The sequence below is a fragment of the Rhinatrema bivittatum genome, chromosome 10, assembly GCF_901001135.1.
Source record: "Rhinatrema bivittatum chromosome 10, aRhiBiv1.1, whole genome shotgun sequence".
NCBI lineage: Eukaryota > Metazoa > Chordata > Amphibia > Gymnophiona > Rhinatrematidae > Rhinatrema > Rhinatrema bivittatum.
Genome location: NC_042624.1, coordinates 87079327 through 87101707, shown reverse-complemented (window position 1 = coordinate 87101707; position 22381 = coordinate 87079327). Strand labels below are relative to the sequence as shown.

At 41.9% G+C, this 22381-nt stretch overlaps 1 protein-coding gene across 5 annotated transcripts in view; it reads right to left on the bottom strand.

Annotated features, from left to right (window-relative positions):
- The window catches only part of TTLL7 (tubulin tyrosine ligase like 7), a 291830-nt gene that overhangs the window by 237353 nt on the left and 32096 nt on the right, over positions 1 to 22381 (bottom strand). For all 5 annotated transcript variants that reach the window (XM_029618375.1, XM_029618378.1, XM_029618377.1 and 2 more), the window contains exons 2-4: positions 13219 to 13312; positions 12548 to 12676; positions 11785 to 11919 (exon numbers count right to left, since the gene is read on the bottom strand). In XM_029618375.1, coding sequence (XP_029474235.1) covers positions 11785 to 11919; positions 12548 to 12572 — 160 coding nt within the window. In that variant the 5' untranslated portion in view covers positions 12573 to 12676; positions 13219 to 13312. The remainder of the gene's footprint in view (positions 1 to 11784; positions 11920 to 12547; positions 12677 to 13218; positions 13313 to 22381) is intronic.

Genomic DNA, 22381 nt, shown 5'->3' with positions numbered 1-22381 from the left:
CAGTTAATGATTGCATTATTACATTTATGGTAACCTGGATGGTACCAACAAATGCTTGAGTATGAAACTACCATTGTCCCATTTTTTTACATTTTTAAGAATAAAAATTAAGTGGTATAAACCATTAGAACATTTGAATTTTTCTTTCATGCAAGGGGTGATTTGCTTGAAATCTGTTAACCGATTTGTATGCATGCAAAGCAGCTAATTTCAATGGGGGATAGATTTTGGGGGGAACATAAGATATGCCATACTGGGCCAGACCAAGGGTCCAGCAAGCCCAATATCTTGTTTCCAACAATGGCCAACCAAGACACAAGTACCTGGCAAGTACCCAATTGTTAGATAGATCACAAGCTACCACTGCTTATTAATTACTGTCATAGCAGTTTATGGATTTATCCTCTAGATATCCAAACCTTTTTTATACTCAGTTACACTAACTGCTGTAACCACATCCTCTGGCAATGAATCCCAGAGTTTAACTATGCGCTGAGTGAAAAATAATTTTCTTTGATTTGTTTTAAATGAGCTACTTGCTAACTTCATGGAGTGCCCCCAGGTCCTTCCATTATCTGAGAGAGTAAATAATCGATTTACATTAACTTGTTCAAGTCCTTTCGTGATTTTGTAGACTTCTATCATATCCCCCCTCAGTCGTCTCTTCTCCAAACTGAACAGCCCTTTGCTCATAGGGCAGCCTTTCCATGCCCCTTATCATTTTGGTCGCCCTTCTCTGCACTTTCTCCAGTGCAGCTATATACTTTTTGAGATGCGGTGTCCAGAACTGCACACAGTATTCAAGGTGCAGTCTCACCATGGAGCGATACAGAAGCATTATGACATCCTCTGTTTTATTTTCCATTCCCTTCTTAATAATTCCTAACATTCTGTTTGCTTTTTTGATCACCACAGCACACTAAGCTGACTATGTCAATGTATTATCCACTATGAAGCCTAGATCTCTTTACTGGGTGGAAACTCCTAAGACAGAACCTAATATTGTGTAACTACAGTGTTACAATCCTGCCTGCTTTCCCGTCCACCTCTCTGCACAGCGGGCCGGGCCGCCACACTTCCATGTGGCCTGGTGGCTGCCAACTCCGACGCTCCCCTCCCGCATGGCTGGAGCCGGTACAGCCCTTGCAGCTAGGAGGCCGCCGCCGGCGTCCCCATGCGGCCCAGAGGCCACCAGTGTTTCCGCTGCTGTCCGGCGGCTGGGAGCCGCCCTCAGTCTCATCCCTCGTGGCTCAGAGGCCGACCTGAAGCCTTCCTCCGTGGTGGCAGGGAGCCGCCGATGTTGCTGGGCCTGGTTGCGGCCTGTACCGTTCCTGCTCCACTCTGCGGCATGGTCGCCCCTCTCCAGGGTCCTGCCTCCTTTCTCCTTAGGTGTGCAGTCGCGCTTCCTTCAGTCTCTTAAAGGGCCAGCGTGTGAGTGGCCCTTGGCCCCATCTGATGACCACATAATGGGAGTTCCTCTTCAGCCCTATAAAAGGGCTCTGCTTCAGTTCATGGTGGCCTTTGCAAGGAGCCAGTCCTCTTTAGGACTTCTCAGCATCCCAGCTTCTCCTAGGCACTCTGTTGTTCGTGGGATCCTGTGTCTTCGTCCTGGTCTCTCGTCTGATCTGTATCTTCGTCATGGTCTCTCGTCCGAACCTGTGACTTCGTCATGATGTCCTGATCTTCATATCCAGATGCTCTTCTCATCAGCAGTGCAAGTCTCCAGAAGACCTTCGCTTTTAATCCTCAAGCTTCAGGTTCCTAGCTCAGAGTTCTTTTTGCTCTGAGTCGTCACTCCGAGCTTCCTTTCTTCGAGTAATCCGCTCCGAGTTCCTTTCTCCAAGCTTTGGATCCTGAGGTTCTGTTTTTAATCCTTTTCCATACATGGTCTCCGGAGTTCGTGTCTGCTTCTGTCCATGCCTAGGTGACAGTAATTGCCCACTGTGCAATTACTGTCACCTTATGCAGCATATTATCTAGTTATATCTGCAACGTTCCTATCTTACTTTTCTTTCCCCTTCCCAGTTTTATTGCACCCTGTTCTATGTACTACTGTTTGCAATTTCCATCTAAACCGATATGATGTTCTCACGAATACCGGTCTATAAAAGCTTTTAAATAAATAAAATAAATAAGAACATAAGAACATGCCATACTGGGTCAGACCAAGGGTCCATCAAGCCCAGCATCCTGTTTCCAACAGTGGCCAATCCAGGCCATAAGAACCTGGCAAGTACCCAAAAACTAAGTCTATTCCATGTTACTGTTGCTAGTAATAGCAGTGGCTATTTTCTAAGTAAACTTAACCAATTCTTTTTTAAACACAGCTATACTAACTGCACTAACCACATCCTCTGGCAACCAATTCCAGAGTTTAATTGTGTGTTGAGTGAAAAAGAACTTTCTCTGATTAGTTTTAAATGTGCTACATGCTAACTTCATGGAGTGCCCCCTAGTCTTTCTATTATCTGAAAGAGTAAATAACCGATTCACATCTACCCGTTCTAGACCTCTCATGATTTTAAACACCTCTATCATATCCCCCCTCAACCGTCTCTTCTCCAAGCTGAAAAGTCCTAACCTCTTTAGTCTTTCCTCATAGGGAAGCTGTTCCATTCCCCTTATCATTTTGGTTGCCCTTCTCTATACCTTCTCCATCGCAATTATATCTTTTTTGAGATGCGGTGACCAGAATTGTACACGGCACCATGGAGCGATACAGAGGTATTATGACATTTTCCGTTTTATTCACCATTCCCTTTCTAATAATTCCCAAAATTCTGTTTGCTTTTTTGACTGCTGCAGCACACTGAACCGAAGATTTCAATGTGTTATCCACTATGACACCTAAATCTCTTTCTTGCGTGGTAGCACCTAATATGGAATCTAACATTGTGTAACAATAGCATGGGTTATTTTTCCCTATATGCATCACCTTGCACTTATCCACATTAAATTTCATCTGCCATTTCGATGCCCAATTTTCCAGTCTCACAAGGTCTTCCTGCAATTTATCACAATCTGCTTGTGATTTAACTACTCTGAACAATTTTGTAATATCTGCTCCATTCCAGTGTGGCCCGTGCCTTGCCTGGCTGTGGAGGGCACGTCTCGGTGCAGGCCTCATCTGAATCTTCGTCATGTCCTGATTCAAAGTCATCGCTTCGCTTGGAGTCTGCTTCACCAGCAGTGTGGTCCGCGAGGTTGCTATCTGGACTATGTCTGAATATAGACCTCTAGGTTTCTATTTTGGTTTGTACTATACAAAATCAATTTTATTCTTTTCAATTTTATTCTTTTTACTATTATGTAATGTGTGTATATTGTAAGCTGCTGTGAACTGGTATGTGGAATATGCGGGTTATAAGAATTTTATCAATAAATAAATAAATATTTACCTTCCACAGCTTCCTATCTTTTAACCATAAGACATTGCCTCCTATCTCATGATTTTTTAATTTTCTCAGGAGTCTCTCATGAAGGACTTTGCCAAACAATCTTCTGACAATCCAGATATACTATATCCATCATCTCACCATTATCCCCATGTTTATTCACCTCTAAAAATAATGTAGTAAATTGTTTGTTCACCCCTAAAAAATGTAGCAGATTGGATAAATGCATGTAAGCACAATCCCATTAAACCACGTATCTATTTTTCAATAAGTTTATTCTTTAGAATAGTTTCTACCATGTTTCTTGGCACTGATATCTCACTAGTCTATAGTTTCCTGGAGCCTTTTTAAAGATTGGAGGGTGGCCAATGTAATGCCAATCTTCAGATACAATAGATGATTTTAATATTAGGTTACAAATTACTAGTATATTATATATTATATAAATTATATATTATATAAATTATTTATATATTATATAAATTACTAGTATATTAAATATTCAATGCACACCATCTCATACATTGTAATTGATTTGTTATAGTTACCGAGTTACCTTTCTACTTCTAGCTTCTTCTTCTCCCGAGTTCCATTACCCCTGTTTTATTGTAACTTTTCGCTCTTCTTCTATGTTAAGGTTAATGTTATAACCCCATGTTCCTTGTAAACCGATATGATGTGACCTTTATCATGAATGTCAGTATAAAAAAGTACTAAATAAATAAAATAAAATAAAAATAGTAATAGGTCTGCAATTTCATTTTTGAGTTCTTTCAGAACTCTGAGATGCATACTATCTGGTCCAGGTGATTTACTACTCTTTAGTTTGTCAATTTGCCCTATTGCATCTTCCAGATTCATCGGGAAGCCAATGCTGAAGAAAAGCTATATGATATGCCACACAGATTTGCAAAGAAACACTTAAGTGACACTGCATGCAGGGGGGAGGTTTATAAGGCCTAACTTGGACACAGCAAATCAACCTGCTAACACCATCCCTACAGTAAAGAATGGTGATGGCATAATTCTGTAGGGGTGCTTTTCAGCAAAGTGGACAGGGATGCTTGTGAAGATTGAGGGAATGATGGATGGTGCAAAGTACAGACAGATCTTGGAGAAAAGCTTGTTCGTCTGCCAGAGACCTGGGACAGGGGAAACGATTCACCTATCAGCAAGGCAATGATCCTAAGCACAAACCAAAATCAACAATGGAGTAGCTAAGCAAGAAGAAAATGAATGTCCTTGAGTGGCCCAGTCAAAGCTCAGACTTAAATCCAATAGAACATATGTGACAAGATTTGATGACTGCAGTCCACAGATGATCCTCAACTTGAAAGAGCTTGAGCTTTTTTCCCCAAGAAGAATGGGCCAAAACTGCACTATCCCACGGTGCAAAATTAGTAGACATATAACCCAAATGATGCATGGTTCTTATCGCTGCAAAATGAGCTTCCACCAAGTACAGGCTTAAGCAGTCAAGAGTTTTTGTTCTTAATTATTTCTATGATAAACATGTAGAGTATATTGTGCAGATAAGTGAAACAAACTCCTACTTTAATGCATTTGGGGGGTCATTTTCCAAGGAGAGAGAGAGAGAGAGAGAGAGAGAGAGAGAGAGAGAGAGAGAGAGAGAGAGAGAGAGAGAGAGAGAGAGAGAGAGAGAGAGACTTGCTATAGTGTCGCTTCCCTAGACAGGTATTTGTATCCCTATGAGAGGCTCACCTAGTAACTCGAGGTGGGGATTAGGTATGAGTGTAGGGGGTTGGGGGCCACTTTCACATTCAACATGAGACGTACGAACAGAACAGTGGTCTCTTGTGAAGATTTGATGGCCTTCGGAGTGAGGAAACTCACTCCAAGATGAGATTTGGGCAATGTTCTCTCCACCTAGCTTGTTGTTGTCCATCAAGCTAGTTTGAGAGAACATTGCCCAAATCTCATCTTGGAGTGAGTTTCCTCACTCCGAAGGCCATCAAATCTTCACAAGAGACCACTGTTCTGTTCGTACGTCTCATGTTGAATGTGAAAGTGGCCCCCAACCCCCTACACTCATACCTAATCCCCACCTCGAGTTACTAGGTGAGCCTCTCATAGGGATACAAATACCTGTCTAGGGACACGACACTATAGCAAGTCTCTCTTTCTCTCTCTCTCTCTCTCTCTCTCTCCCCAGAAACACAGAAACATTGTAGACTGCAATGTAACCCAAATTGGATTAATAGCATGATGTGTGTTGCATAGCTGTTATTGCAATTTGCATAAGGTAACACCCCTTTCTGGTATTGCATGCAATATTGGAAAATGAGGCCCTTGATTTGTATAGTTTAGACAGAATGAAAAAATACACATGTGAAGATTTTTTATGTTGTATTTCTTCTATTTATACTTTTTTTTGGAATAAAGATGTGCCTTTTTTGTTAAGGCCACATTCCCTTTCTTGAAAAAATGCCTTTCCTGGTTTCATTCTATTTTAACTGCCAGCTAAATGTGCTAACAAAAAAAGCATTTTATAGAATTGCTTTAACATAGTTGTTCAAGGTAATGTACAGAATTGTAGTCCATGATAATAACTGCCATTAATCATACTATGGTTTAACTAATGCTCCTAGAATGTTACTATATAGACATTTTCAATGCAGCAGTGGTCTAATTCTACATTAGCTTACAAGCTTATCCAATGCATGGTCTTCAGTTTGCAAAATCAGTTCTGGAAAATACTTGTCTCACTGCATAACAGCAATTATAATGGTTTGACAGCTCTGGGGGCTAGGGCACAGCTTAATAAGCAGTGGGAACTATGAAGAGTTTCCAGGCTACAAAAGGTACCTTAGTAACAGTAAAATTATAGTCAGCTGTTTTTACTAATTAAGCCATAGTGCAGCATGTATTGCTTGTACACAAAGAAGGTCACCAGTAAAACCACTGGATATTAGATGCCTTCCAATCAAGGAGTAAACAACAATGAGAAAATGGAAATAACAATTTTTAGCTAAAACATATAAAAGTCAGTATTCAGTTAGGTGATAATAAGGAGCAGATCTAATCCAATCACATATAACAAAGAGCAGTATTGCGAACCTATCTGCGCTTAATGCCAAAAATCACAAAAGGTATCGCCAAGTTAACTTTATAGTGTGCTCTTCACCATTTGCCAGACAAATCATACAAAATAAATTTTTAGTGAGAAACGGGACTGCATCAGCAAGCCTTTGACAAAGTGCTCAGTAACCTCACCTAGCCGTCCGGTCTTTTCAATCATTTGCAGCCCGTATAAATGATTGTACCAAAATAATACACCATCCGGTGTTCTTCAGACAGAGCGGGCTATTTAATCCTTGGTACCAGTTTGATGTGGTCTCTAGCCCGGCGTTGTGAAAGGAATCTTTATGGAGACATTGCGTCCCATTTGGAATAGGTTGCTACACCGATGCAAGCTAAGTATATTACTCTCCTTTTGATTATTAGAACACATTGTGAAATATTTTTGTTTTTTTCATAGAGTCTTACTGTGACATCTTTGACTCCTGATGAAGCAGCCGAGTGGCTGCGAAACACAGCCACTGTCGAGTCATCTATATTGAAATTATGAGAGTCATTTCTTAATTACCATAAGATTCATCGAAAGGGCATACATAGATATTGATACAAACATCCCTAAGAACATTGCTATCTGAAGAACACCAGATGGTGTATTATTTTGGTATAATCATTTATACGGGCTGCAAATGATTGAAAAGACCGGACAGCTCGGTGAGGTTACTGAGCACGTTGTCAAAGGCTTGCTGATGCAGTCCCGTTTCTCACTAAAAATTTATTTTGTATGATTTGTCTGGCAAATGGTAAAGAGCACACTATAAAGTTAACTTGGCAATACCTTTTGTGATTTTTGGCAGATCTAATCCAGACATGGTTTCTGCTGAATATCTGGCTGCAAGTTATCTGGATAACTTTACCTGCATAACCTTAAGTCCATTATTTGTGTGGAGCAACTTGATTGCACAATTTAGCTGGATAGCGTTCAATATGTGGCTAGCTAGCTAAATATTTCAGTCTGCCCTCACCATGCATCCAGCCCTTGTTTTGTTTGGGTTACTTTGTGTGCAGAAAGGCAATTTGATCCACATTGTGCTTGCACTATCTATCCATAGAGAAGGTAATTTGGCAAACCAATTCCATGGGTACAGCAATGCTTTACTCATTGAAATGGGCTTTCAGAAAATTGCCCTCCTTGTGTAATTTTACCCCCAATAAGAAGAGGCATTCTGGAGTCAGCTTGTTCGTCTACCAGAGACCTGAGACTGGGGAAACGATTCACCTATCAGCAAAGCAATGATCCTAAGCACAAAATGAAATCAACAATAGAGTAGCTAAGCAAGAAGAAAATGAATGTCCTTGAGTGGCCCAGTCAAAGCCTTTCACTTCCGCACATACTTTTGAATTTTTCAAAATATGCATGTCTTTCTTCTCAGAAGAACTATTCACACAAATTATCAGGTGTAAATGCATGCATATAGTTTCTCTGAGAAAATTTTCAAAGTGAAATAAGGAGCATACCTCCACTTTCAAAACTGCTGCAAAATCCATGGGTAGTAATGGACTATGCAGCAAGTAGAAAGTTACAAACTATTCTTATGTAAGGTACTGCTATGTTGTTATCTGCAAAATCTTGCAAGAAGAAGCATGTTAAAATGATAATCTCACAATAAAATGTCAAAGTGTATTCCTAGGATGCTAATTCTGACCTCTGATAAATAAGTTTGCTTGCCCATAAACAGAGTTCTCCGTCAACAGCAGGATGAATTAGCCATAATGCAAGGTGACATCATCTGACAATGCCAAATTGGAACTAGCTCTCAGAACTGGCTAAAGGGGTTACCTAGCATATGTGAAGGTTTCCATCCACTCATGCTGCCTTAGGAACCCTTCAGTCTCTTCATAGAGGAAGACAACTCTCCAAGGAGGTGGGTGAGTATTAAGTACAGCTGATTCATCCTGATGTCTATAGAGAACCCTGTTTATAGGTATGCAGATTTGTTTCTCCATAGACAAGCAGGCAAGAATCATCCAGAACACATAGGGAGTTCCAAGCTGATGGTTGAGTTGTCAAGCAACTATTGAAACCGTCCACCCAGACCCCACCAGTGGAGACTGGACTACTGGATTCGCAGAACTGCTTGTACAAAATTATTTTCTCCTCAGGACATGCTGTCCAGACAGAAGTAGGATATGAAGGTGTGAACAGACAACTAAGTAGCAACTTTACAAATGTCCCTAATGGAAGTGGCCCTGAAATAAGCCACTGAAGTTGCCATTGCTCTCACTTGATGTATCTTGACCAAGTCTGTAATCTGTAAACCAGCCAGTGCATAACAGTTAACTATACAGTCCGCCGGTCAATTAGACAAAGTTTGTTTAGCAACTGTCTTTCCCAACTTATTGGGATCAAGGGATATGAACAATTGCAAAGCTGGACAGTAAGGTGGAGACCTCTTTAAATAATATTCCTGGGCTCTCTTACAGTCCAAGAAGTGAAAAGCTCATATGCATGTGATTTTGGGAATAATGTTGGCAGCTCAATAGATTGGTTGATATGGAAAGCAGGCACTACTTTTCAAGGAATGTAGGGTGAGTATGCAGAATCACTCTGTTGTGAAAACAGCAGGTATGGTGAGTAGGGAACAAGAGACTGTAATTCATTTTCTCTTTGAGCCAAAGTGACCACTTGCCACAGGTCACACTGCCTGGGCCCTGCAGAATAACCTACTGACAATTCTCTGGCACATACAGGTCAGAGCCAGTCACTTGCAGTAAAAATCAATTTTATTCTATGCATTAGTATTCACGTCACACTTATAACTTTCAATTCCCTTCCTTAGACACCGGCAAGATCACCCCAATAGGATACATTGTAGTCACTCACAGGCCAGCACATTTCCCCAGGCCCATATAAAATATGTTTCCCAACTATACCTTTGCAGATTCAAAATCCCTAACCAAAGGATGTGGAAATCTTTGCATGTCTGGGTGAGTCCTGGATCCCAACCTGCATCTCTCCTTCTCTCGATCTCTCTGCCTAAAGGCAGTCCTCTCTCCCTTAAAAGACATACTGATTCTTTGAAATAGCCCTTTGTAATGAGCCTCAGCAGTGTCTCCCAATTATTACCATATCTTTCTGTTTCTGCTGCCTTCATTCTCCTCCTGGTAGGAGCATAAGATGGCACCGGCCATGTGACAGGGGCTGACCAATGGCACCGGTAGCCCCTGTGACATAGTAAGGGCAAAGGCTATCAGCGCCACTTTGAATACTGGCAACCGACGGCCTGAGTGCAGGAGGTCACTCCCGGACCACCAGGGACTTTTGGCAAGTCTTGGGGGACCCTCCTGACCCCCACAAGACTTGCCAAAAGTCCAGCGGGGGTTCGGGAGCAACCTCCTGCACTCGGGCTGTCGGCTGCCAGTAATCAAAATGGCGCTGATAGCCTTTGCCCTTACTATGTTCAGGGGCTACCGGTGCCATTGGTCAGCCCCTGTCACATGGTAGGAGCATAAGATGGCGCTGGCCATCCATTGCTCCTACCATGTGACAGGGGCTGACCAATGGCACTGGTAGCCTCTTGTGACATAGTAGGTCAAAGACTATTGGCGCCATTTTGAAACTGACAGCCGAGGGTGTGAGTGCAGGAGATGGCTCCCGGACCCCCTGCTGGACCACCAGGGAGTTTTGGTAAGTCTTGGGGGGGGTCAGGAGGGTGGGGGGTTGTAGTTAATTTAATTTTAGCCGGGAAACGAATAAGAATTAACTTATAAATGTATCAGGGGCTCCCCTTGCTGAATGCAACATATCTGCCCCCCCCCCCCCCCCCGACGAATACGAATCCAGAATGCAATGTATGGCGTCCCTCTGCACATCCCTAACTCACAGTGGAGTGAACAGGAAAACTGATGACGGTTTCCACAGTACCACTGGTGAACTGAATATGGCATGGTAGTGGGTGGTGTTCCATGCCAGCACTCCTTTCAGCTTCTGATAATGCTCCAAGAGACTGGACCCAGCCCTTGAGACTGCGCCAGGAATGGGTAACCTTCATTTCCCTTCATGGAATGACAGCAGCGAAGTCCATGATGACCGATGGTGCCCACGGAGTCCTGCGGCCATGTCCCGTGGCATCCAACCACATCCACTGGTGACCACAGTGGTGATGGTGCCTGAAGGGCCCACAGCGCTATAGCGCTCATCAACAAACGGTCACATCAAGAGCACCGAACAACGTGGCACACAGGGCTTCAACTGCGCTTGACCGAATCAGGATCAGTCCGATGGTATATAGCGCCATTCATGGCGCGCCAGGCATCTGTGGACATCAACTACCCAGCAGCACCAATAGAGCCCCAGTGCCCAAAGTCATTGATGGTCCAGCGGTAACAAGGATGCGAGGGGTGCCTGCAGGCAGAGGCTCTGCAGCCCCAACATAGGTTATCAATGCCCAAGGAAACCGATGACTGCCAGTGCCATCGACTGTTCCCCTTGGCTCACCTATTTGTCTGAGGGCATTGATGCTGTGAGCACGATGGCATCTCTTGCCAGTGGCTATGGCTGACGATAGCCTTGCTGGTGCCCGAAACCAGGCGGGACCTCCAATGCCCCCTGATCCCAATGGCTCAGAGCCCCTGAGGTCATTGGCATCCATGGTACCCAATAGCAGTAGCCCATGATGAGACAACATGGTGCTCCTCAATGCCCCGTCAGGACACTGCCAAAGAGCCTTGAGGGCACCGGACCGCTGCGCCTGGATGCTTCGGTGTACCAGGGTGCCTTGAGTAGATGGTGACCCCAGCACTCAGTCCGTCAAAGGCTGAAATCCCTGTCACCCGAGGGCTTCAGTGTCCCTCAAGGGCTGTAAAGAGCCCCGGCAGACGGTGCCTCGAGGGTGACCAGGGTAGCTAAACTATTGCCTTGATAGTAGTCCAGATCCCATCCAGTCTCTGATGCAAGGACCCATCTCTGAAAACCACTTTGTATACATTTAACACAGGTGAAAAATAAAAGACAGCTTAACATGTTACAGAGTCCTAAAAGGCATTTCTTTTTAATAAGCGGTAACTTCTAAAGGCATTAGTGCTTCTCCATCCTTAGGTTAATTATGAATCCAGGTATTTGGCAATGCATGTGTAGATCAATTAAAATTTGCAAACAGGTTTTCTAAAACATGACATCAACTGTATTTGAATATTGACTATATAAAGGCCCAAAATAAAAACCCTGCTAAAGGAGACATACCAAGTATTTGTCTGTTATCAGTTCTCCATATGATGTTCATTCTTATTCCATATTTTAATGCAAGGTTGACAACAATGAAAAAAAAAAATAAATGTAACTTGAAAACCTTACCAATTTCATATTTTGTGCCAGAAATATTTGCTGAGATTGTTCCTGGCTTTTTCTTCTTTGTTCTAACTTTTCTCAGGCTGGCATCGTGATCAGTCAAATCTGAATTCAAAGTGAAGTCAGGAGATTCCTGGTGGTCTTTGAAAAAAAAAATATTGGACAATAAATGATAAAACAAGTAATTACATAAAACTGTGCAATGAAATGAGGATTCTCTATGTTATCCATAGGCAACCAAAGGAATGAATCGGACAAGAAGCTGTCAGACAAGTATGGACTACTATACAAAGAGGCTGCATCTTAAATTATACTGACAAGGATCCTGATTTATCAAAGCTTTTTCCCATGGACATGAAATAGGAGAGATCTCAGGGCCAGGACTTATATTGTACCAAATAAAAGCCTTCACAGAAGAGACAAACTTCTGAGTTTGTAGAAGAGCACATGCCCTCAAATACAGCTCTCCTATGAAAAAAAACTGAAATTACGCACACCAAATAAATTCAAGACCTAAGAGCCTGGCACATACTTCAGCAATCCCGCCCCATCCCCTCTGCACTGTGCTGTGTAATTGTAGCTTATTCAGAATACAGCTGTGAGCGAGAGCTGATAACATGTGCACCTCTACAATGTGACAAAGATGTAAGTATTTTACAATGCAGAGGTACTAGCCTAATGAGTTACCAAACACAAAACTTACTTATAAACTGCCATGGATAATCTGGCACTTTTAACTGGATGACATTTCTGTGGCGAACCTGCTTACCTCTCTCACTGAGAAAAGATGGCATTTTGCACTGTGATGTTGTAGAAGCTGTACCGCAATTCTGTGTCAGGCTCTCAGGACCTGCTCCAAGCTCTCATCATACCATCTCCCAGAAAAAAGGTTCAGATTCTGCCGGATTTCAAAATCAGAATTTGTTATTCAGAAGGAGGGGAAACAACTCTCAACTCCACAATGCAAGAACAGATAAATTCATTCTTCTAATAGACCGCTTACCTGAGCAATGGGCTTTACTACGTTTATTTACATTTTATTTATCCCACTTGAAATGTAATTTTCAGAAATTAAAGCACCTGTAAAACTATAATTTTTTTTTTTACAAAAAGGCTTTGAATATCCACGTGCCATTAAGTATGCCTTGCAGATTGCTGGAGACGGGCTTGAATTTTACAATTAATTCAATCTCCTTTGAACTAAAGATGATCAGAATGTTATGATCTAGAAATCTGCAGACAATGTGAACTGCAAAGCACAGGCGTGATCAAATTTTGTAAATCTAGGGAAATCTGTTCCTCTGCCAGTGAATAATTCTTTCCGAGACCACACATAAAAAAAAGAAGTGAGAAACTTATTTTCGGCACGATCCTTTGGTTAAAGCACGACCTGGATTGGATCAATCCAAAATGGCAGAAAATACTATACAAGTTATTTACCTTTGAAACTAACATTACAGAAGAGAGGTAGGCGCATCGGTAGCACAGATAGCGTTCAGCAATCTAAACTTCACATTGGTAATCTTGACTTAGCCTGCAATACATAAAATCAAATTATTTCTTTTGTTTTCAGACAATACCGAAGTCAGTATTCAAAAGAGTTTATCAGGCTAACATCAGAAGTTAGTTGGACAAACCCCCAAGTTTTAATTTCCCATCTTACCAAACAGTAAATTTTAAAATTTAGCTGGCTGAAAAAGATATAGCATGAGTTGTTTGGCTAAGATTGATATTCAGAAGTAATTTCTGAATAGGGATTGGTCCTTCCACTGACAGCTGTCAGTGAAAAGACCAATCAAGTGATGAAGTAAATAAATTAATATTTTATTTATTTATTTATTTCGGGTTTTTATATACCGGCATTCGAGAACGCAGTCCCATCATGCTGGTTCACATTAAAACAAGTGTGCATCGTAAACAAAACTAAAACAATGGTGCGGAAAAAGGCAGTTACAAATAACAGGGAGATTAGAACTTGGCAGAGAGAGAAGAGAAAGGACAGGTTATTAATTCAAACATGTAACGATAGTGTAAAATAATATAAAATTCAAACAAGAAGGTTAGTCATGGTGTATGTGAAGGTAAGGATTGGCGTGGAAGGTAGATCAGTTTGAGTCCGGGAATGCTTGTGTGAATATCCATGTCTTTAGTCTTTTTTTGAAGGTTGAGATGCATGTTTCAAGTCTGAGGTTTGAAGGGGATAGAGTTCCATAACGGTGGAATGGCTGTAGAGAATGCCCGATCTCTTAGTGTGATGTGTCTGGTGGATTTGGACGGTGGTACCTGTAGCGATCCTTTGTATGCATCTCTTGTTGGTCTTGTTGAATTATATAAATAATATTATATTTAGGTATCTAACTTAGGCGCCTGGCACTGGAAATCCACACTGAGCACCTAACACAGTAACCAATATGGACGGCAGAAAAAGACCAAATGGTCCATCCAGTCTGCCCAGCAAGTTTCTTATGGTAGCAACTGCTGCTCCGTGCAGGTTACCCCCGAGCCTTATATACTAACATAGCAACATATTTACTGGGTGAGGAGACTTCTTGAAAATTCAGACAATGCTGCTTGACGTGGCTTGCTTTTGGACATCTCTAGAAGCAGTCCTGTGCTTTCTTCCTTATGTCTGCATATCAGTGCCCTATACCATAAAAGTCGGGACCCGTGTTGGTTGTCATCTGATTCCAATTCCCTTCCTCCCTCTCCCTGCAGCCATTAAAGCAGAGAGTGAATCTGCAGTTGCATCAAAAGCATGAAGGCTTTATTTGTTAAGGGTAATAATCCCTGCCTTCTGTTAAGGGTAGTAACCGCCACCAAGCAGGTTACCCCTATGCACCTTTTCCATTCTCCAGCCTCTAGGAAGCCACAGTATTTATCCCATTCCCCTAACTTACTGTTTCCAACCTGTTCCCACCTCTTTCTTCACCCCCTTTTTAGGCATCTATATTTGAGCATTTAGTAAAAACAGGCCCCAAAATGTAGGAGTTCGGCAGAGATTTTCATGTATGCAGGTCTAGGCACCTAAATCTTCTGAATATCTACCCCATAGATAAATTATTTTCTTTATTTTAACTTCCATCTGAATTAAGAACCCACTTTTATTCTTTGGATTTTTAAATCAATGCTGAAAGACATTAGTGTTTGCATTTCTGAAAACTCCTCCTTCTTGCCACCAGGGTATTATTGTGGATTTCCTTATCCAAATCCCAGGCAGATGTCACACTGGTACAAGGGAAGCAAGCATATATAGCATGAACAGACCAAGAGCGCATTTTTTTGTCCTGCTTTAGCCCAAATGTTAAATCAAATCCTAAGATTCTCCCACTTACAGTTAAATGAAAGTCATACCCTCTCTGCACTATGTAGTATTAGAAGAATGCACATTGCAAGTGTAATTCCTTGCTCGGAGACCGCCCTGTAAGCAGGCAAGGGGCCAGAAGCTGCAGAGTAGGGCAAACCTGGATGCAGCCCCAGGACTGGGATTCTCCAGTGGGAAGAGGAAGCACTGCTCCAAAGCCGAAGTGTTATTCTATAGCATAAGCAATGTTTACTGAAGACAAGTAGAAAAGTCAGAAAAGCAGTTTATAGAGTTTTAACAATACAAAAATATAAAAGCAAATCAGTTTCTCATGCTACTTGTGTAAACTGGCAGGAAATTAGGATCATCCCTTCTTCCCAACAAGTCTTTCTCTTCAGAAACCTGTTTGGAACTTAGAAAGTCCTCCTCTCCCACTTAGAAACGTATGGTCAGAATACCTGACTGGTGAGAACAGTCTGGTGGACAATCCGCCTTATCTCTTTCTTTGACTCTGGGAAAGCAGACCTTCAACGCACCACTCTTAGCGTCCCACCTGGAACCCACTCCAACCAACCAAGAGATCAGTGGAGGAAAAGGCAACATGTACTCCGCTGGAGCTCGAGGGCTGCCTTTCTTTCCCTTGCTCCTCAACATCTCCCTCTAGTGACTCATGGAGTCACCTCTACAGAATTCAAAGAGATTCTCTCACACATACTCCCAATACCACACCTACTGCTGGAAATTTCCACACATTTTAACCTACAGTGAGGTCTAGCGGGCCTTACACAAGCATTAACTCTGAGAGAGACCCCTTGTGGACCCGTGGTAAAGGGCATGCTGGGCATGCTCAGTGTGCCTAGTCAAAGTTCTAGAAAGTTTGACATAAGTTTTCCGTATTGGGACTCCATCTGATGATGTCACCCATGGATGAGGACTACCATCCTGCTTGTCCTTGGAGAATGCTGTGGCTCTGATTGGATCATTTCCTTTACTTCCTTTTCTCTGTTTCTCTTTTATTTATTTATTTATTTATTTATTTATAATTTTTATATACCGACATTCTTACATTAAAATGCAAATCATACCGGTTTACATAAAACAGAAAAAGCAGGAAAAAGTATTTCCATAGTTAAATACAGAGAACATTTATAATAAAATTGTTAACAAAGGCATAAGGTAGGAACTTGAAAAAAAGGTTACTTAACAGAAAACATAAAAGAAAAAATATTAAATGAAGCACAAAGAGTTGCACGAAGGGGTGCACAAAGGGGAGAGCCCCTTTTGTACCAGTTAGGTTCCTCCTTGTAACCTATATGCCACATGCATATAGGTTATGAATAAGCACCTTGGGAGTGCCACCAGTTCTCCTCTTTCCTGCTTCCTCTGAATACCGGATGAGTATCCTCACCTTCTTTAAGATTTTTGCAGTTTGGACACTTGATTCTCTCTGGCTGAGCAGTAATGGATTGAGGGTTTTCTACTCCTAGGCACCATTGGTGCTGTTGCCCCCATCTTCAGGCTGATGCAATAAAGTGCGCTCAGCCTAGAGCATAGGTTAACCCATGGTTGGACACACGTTTTGGACGTGCTAGACTAACACCCGATGCAATAAGGGGATTAGAGAGTCCAAAACGCATGTCCAAACACGTAGCTAATAGCGCTCATCACATGTAAATGCCATTTTGATGAAGCTATTATCCCCGATGCAAAAAAAAACTGCAGTACACCCAATGCACACTTTTTTTTAACACAGAAAATTTAACGCCAGCCCCAGAGCTGGCGTAAAGTCTTGCCACACATCAAGGACTCAACTAAAAAAACAAAAAAAAAATGCATTTCTGTGTTTCCTTCCACTTAGTATTGTCACAATACTAAGATCTACTTCTTGCAATGATTAAAAATTATTAAAAATGAAAGGCTTGATGAAAAAAAAATGTTTGAGGTGCACAATATACACGCTCCAGACCGTGTATATTCTATGTATATATTGTGCTGGTAAATTATCCGCGGTGGGATAAAATGGATGCTCATATTGAGTGTCTATTTTCCTAACCCACGCACAGTCAGGTCTTCTGGGTGCCCGAAGCTTTTGAGTGCTAGGGCCGCACAATTTATCCCTAGCACGTCCTTTTTAACGCGCCAACTCATTAGAATATTGCATCATGTGCCCAGGAGAGATGGATGTGTGCGCATTGATAAAACAGGTGCCCAGTTTGGACGCACGTTTTAACACACATGGTATTGCATTGGACCCAAGGTTAGGCGACAGGGAGTAGAAGGTCTAAGGCACAACCCCACAGTTTCCTTCAGCAGCTCAGGATTAGAACTGTTGCAAAAATTAGAAAATTCTGAAGTACATTGGTAACTATTTCCACCTTTAATATTACATTTCACAAATAAAGTAATTTTCCAGCCTTGCTTGTGTGCATAGAATTTACTTTTTTATTGGGTGAGAAAAGAGATTTCAAGCATCAGAAGAGGGAGAAACAGATGCAGTGAGGAAGAGAGGGTGAGAGGACCAGGGATAGGGAGAAAAGAGAGGAGAGAACAGGAGGATCAGGTTTGGGATGAGAAGAAACTGAGAGAACTGGGAATGGGGGAAAGAGTAGGGGAAGGAAAGAGGACTGGGAATGGGAGGCAGGAGAGGGAGAGAGGAATGGGAATGGGGAGGATGGAGGATGGAGAAAATCAAGGAAGAAGGGAATATCAGGACTGTGGGATGGAGAGGAGGTAGGCTCTGGGATTGAGAAAGGAGAGAAGAGTTTAGGTGGGATTGGGGGGTGAGTTCCAGGAGATTGGGAGAAGGGAGAGTTAGGAAAGAAGAAGGTTCCAGAGAGAAAGAATCTGAACTGCACTGGAGGAGCTGAGGAGAGGAGGAAGGTGTTTCTGCCGGGCTTTGGTCTTGCTCTACCTTGTATGCCTTCTTTAACCTCCCACCCGATCTGGCATACACCCACACACAGCCTGCAACCCTTCTCTCTCATACACACGAACACTGCGCTCTCCTCCCCCCACCCCATTCACTTCTCTTTCACAAACAGACACGTCCCCCAGCTGATCCCCTCTCATCCACCAGCCTCTATTCTTACCCCACAATGATCCCCATTCAGCCCCTCCTAACCTTCCCAAAATCATCCCCCTTTGCTCCCTATGCCCCAGGCTTACCTTCTCCCATCCTGTTCCCTGCACACTGCTTGAAGGGGAGGAGCTGGGTCAGGATGCAGAGGGCTGTTCTCTACTGACAGAGATTTGGCACAGTTGGAAGGCAACAAAATTTCAGACAGCTTCCTGTCTCAGATTTTTGCTGCCCTAGACACAGGTCTAGTGAACCTACTGACAAATCCAGACCTGGGACTGAGTGAATCAGATGGGAAATAACAAATTATCAAACAAAAAGTTAAAAAGTAGAGTAGAAAAACTTCCTTTCAACTAAAGGTTCAAAATAAAGGATCTTCTATAATTTCAAAAGGTAAAACAATCAGAATGTCTCTTAAATCTCCACAAATTCATGTCCCATTGAATGTCGTCTTTAACATGTATAGAAACAGGAAAAAAACATTACAGCAGCCTCATATGGAGGTCCTATGGCATAGATATTGTGTTCCTCTCTACTTCCCTAATGCATAGCCTTTCTACCGGCCACTCCTTCCTAGGAATCCCAGTAGGGCCCTACACAAATATGGGTGGAGATTTATCAAGCAGCATTAGTTTAGGGGATGATTGGAACCATTTTGGAAAAATGACATTGACCAGCTTGGACTGCCACTGAGTCACCAATGAGGCTTCTTTCAAGATAGAGGGGGGGTCTGGGGATCCCTATAGACCACCAGCATCTGCTTTAAAGGTAAGGGAGAGGGGAGGGCCACCAACCGGGGGAAAGGGGGTTGGGGAGACATTGGGGAGTCCTGCTACTGGGTGGGGGTCTAAAAAGGGGAGGGGTTTGGGAAGGGGGGCAGGGCATTGCCATATCAGTTTTATTCTATTTTTTTTCTTTCACTTTTGGGGTCAGTGCACCTCTAGAAGTGGCAGGGTGGGCGGGGCTCTCGTTAGACCCTGGGGAGCATTTGACACTTTGATGCACATTAGCATCCTAATGGCCCTGGGAAAAAATAACTGCACCTCCCTGAAATGCGATAAAATAATAGAGCTGATTTCTTTCTAAGTCAGCCATGTTATTTTATTTGCATTAAACTGACTAGTAATTAGCTGCTTTGAATGCATTCATTCCTTTCACTTGTACAAATGCATGCAAAGCAAGTAAATCTGCAATATCAGCGCAATATGACAATATTGCACGATAAATAGCCTTATTGAGGCTTAGTAAATCTAGGCCATGGTTGGAATTGCTTGAAACTACTAGGATGCATTGTAAAACACTAGCTAGTAAAGGTTTCAAATTAATACAAGGTAAGTACTAACTGCCACACCACTCCATTTCCTGCAGTAGTTCAGGCAGAGCTGGTGCAAAAGTATTAAGCAACCCTAGGCACACCTTCAGCTTTCTCTCCCCAAGACCCTCACCATCACACCTCCCAGAACAATTCTGTAAAGAGAACACAGTTGGATATAAAAACATTAAATATTAAACTTTTTTATATCGAAACTTTTTTTTTATTTCAGAATCATGTCACAGTATCTAATGGATATGTCATTTGTGATTTTTGGGGGTAGAGTGCAAAAAATATCAAGAAATTCATACATTTATAAATTAAAAGAAATCTATTAATTGGCTAAAGGAATCACTTAATTGGCTGGCTAGGCTGAACTCAGATATTTCCCCTTACTGTTCACCATACAAAAAAATTAAAACTTTGTTGTCATCTCAGTAATAGTGACATAAACTCTTTCCATTATCACTTTGGGCAAAAAAGTTACTCAGATCCTAAATAGCATATTTGGCAAAGCAAAACAGCACTAACTCCCAGAACTCAAACACAAACAACCCTATGTATGAAAGGTAACATTGTAACTATTACTCCAAGCCCTAGAATACCAATACTATTACTACTATTAAACATTTATATAGGCTATAAGATATATGCAGTGCTGTACATATACACATAAAAGAAAATCCCTCCTTCAAGGAGCTTACAGTATAGTCAAGCCAGACAAGACCAATAAGGCCAAATTTTCTAACAAGCCATTATACACACAAAACTGGAAAATGTATGTACATAAATAACTCATATGCATGTAACTTGATTTCATGAGTACTTTTCTGCACACAGTAAAGAGGCATTCCAGCAGGCAGTGTCAGGGCAAAGTTCAGATTTACAGCCATGCTTTAGATTTTAAAAAGTATGGGCCTGATTTTCAATAGAATTTACACACTTAAACTGGGTTTTACACATGTAAATGCACTTTACCTATGTAAGTGGGCTTATGAAAATTGCTACAATGCATGCCATTTAACTGTTAATAAGTTTTACTCTCGTTAAGTTCACTTAACACAGGTAAATGGCTTTTGAAAATCACTGTGATGGTATGTTGCATTTACATGTATAACTCCTTTGAAAATTCACCTATGTCTATAAATACACACTCTCAAGTTATGCCATGCCAGAAGCAAGCCTAAGTTTGTGCAGATGGGTTTGTGTGTATACTTTCCAAGAATTTGCAAATTGAAAGTATGCAAATACTTTTGCTTTGAAAATCTGTGGAAAGTCTGTGGATAAAACGTACCTACAGATTTTCCCAACTTTGAAAATTACCCTCTGCAAGTCTCAAAAGTGGGTTAATAGGTGTCATTTAATTGACCTAGGGTCCATTTTTTCTCATTACCAGGCACTCTGTGAAGTAATACAAAACCCTGCAAAAAGCAGACTTCATTTTGGGAAAACAGAATAAGCTGGACTGCTACCGATCCTTAATAGATAAATACAAAAATGAGCGGGTAAATTACACATCACTCTCAACAATAACTATGTATATAACACAATGAGAGACTTTAATTAATCTAGCGCAAAAAAATAAATAAATCAGGGTTTATTTAAATAATTTCATCAAAATACTGTAGAAATGCATGTATGTACAGTGGTTTACAACTTTATATAACTAATATTTAGATGTACAATATACAATAGTTTCCAAATATCATCAAATGCTAAATATCAAAATGCACCTCAATAAAAACCATTAAGAACTAGCCTCAATCACACCAAACATACTATCACATACCCCATTCATTCTCCTTTATATATATATATCAATAAATCAAAGCTTCAGAGTTCAAAACTTATGGCAACTCCACTAGAACTACCTTTAAACATGCCTCATGTTCTCACTTATCTCTTCCATACATCTCATCTCTAAAACAAAAAAATCCCAAAATATGTCAACAAATCAAAATTTCAAAATACGTAAACTATATGAAAATATCCAACTAACACTTACTATGTATATCTTCACACTGCTCTAAGATCAAAGCCACACCATACATTATTTCACCCAACAAACCGGAAAGCCACCACTAAACGCTGCACAGAAACTACATATTAGCAGAATATTTCACCTCAGTCACACATGCAGAACAGACAGACCTTCACTAAATACAGGCTAAGGGGGTCATTTTCTATAGCTTTCGCACGCGATAGCTAGATCGGGGCGGAGTCGGCACCGGAAGGGGAGGAGTCGGGGCAGCACCAGGGCGGATGCAGCGAAGACATCGCTGACGGCGAAAAGGTAAGGCCCCTTATCGCCGCCAGTTCCACGCCCAATAGCACCACCTTTCGCCCCCCCTGGTACTGCGCGATTCAGAAAGGCCTGCGACGTTAGAAAATCCAGGCCTAAGAGTCTACAAAGTAGAAGAACCATCTGAACACAAAAACTGAGCACTTCTTTGCTCCAACATCCATTCTAGTTTCACACTCCACACTCCTGTTCTTTGCAGCTGCCTGAGAGGGGAGACAAAAGGAGGAGGGGAAATAGGAGAAGGGCTGGATTAGGGCACAGAATAGCTCTTTTCTCCTCTGTTTGCTTCAGCCTCACCCCCTCCCCTCCTGTTCCCTGCACCACCGGCTAAATCCTAGGAGCCGAAAGCTGGGGGTCCTAGCAGAGATATAAACACAAAACGAGGGAAACCGCTTTAAAAAATATATCAAATCTGACACGCTAAAATAAACAAAGCCCTGATGAAAAAGCAGGACTTGCTGTGGCTGATTATCTGTGCACACAAAAGTTGTGAAAACAGAGTGATTAAAAGCACCGATGGCTTTTGTGAGTTTGTGCTGCCGTCAGGACCAGTTGCTTTGCTACCACTGCAGCTGCTCTTTGAGGCCCCCCCAGAAGCCTGTGCCCTAAGCC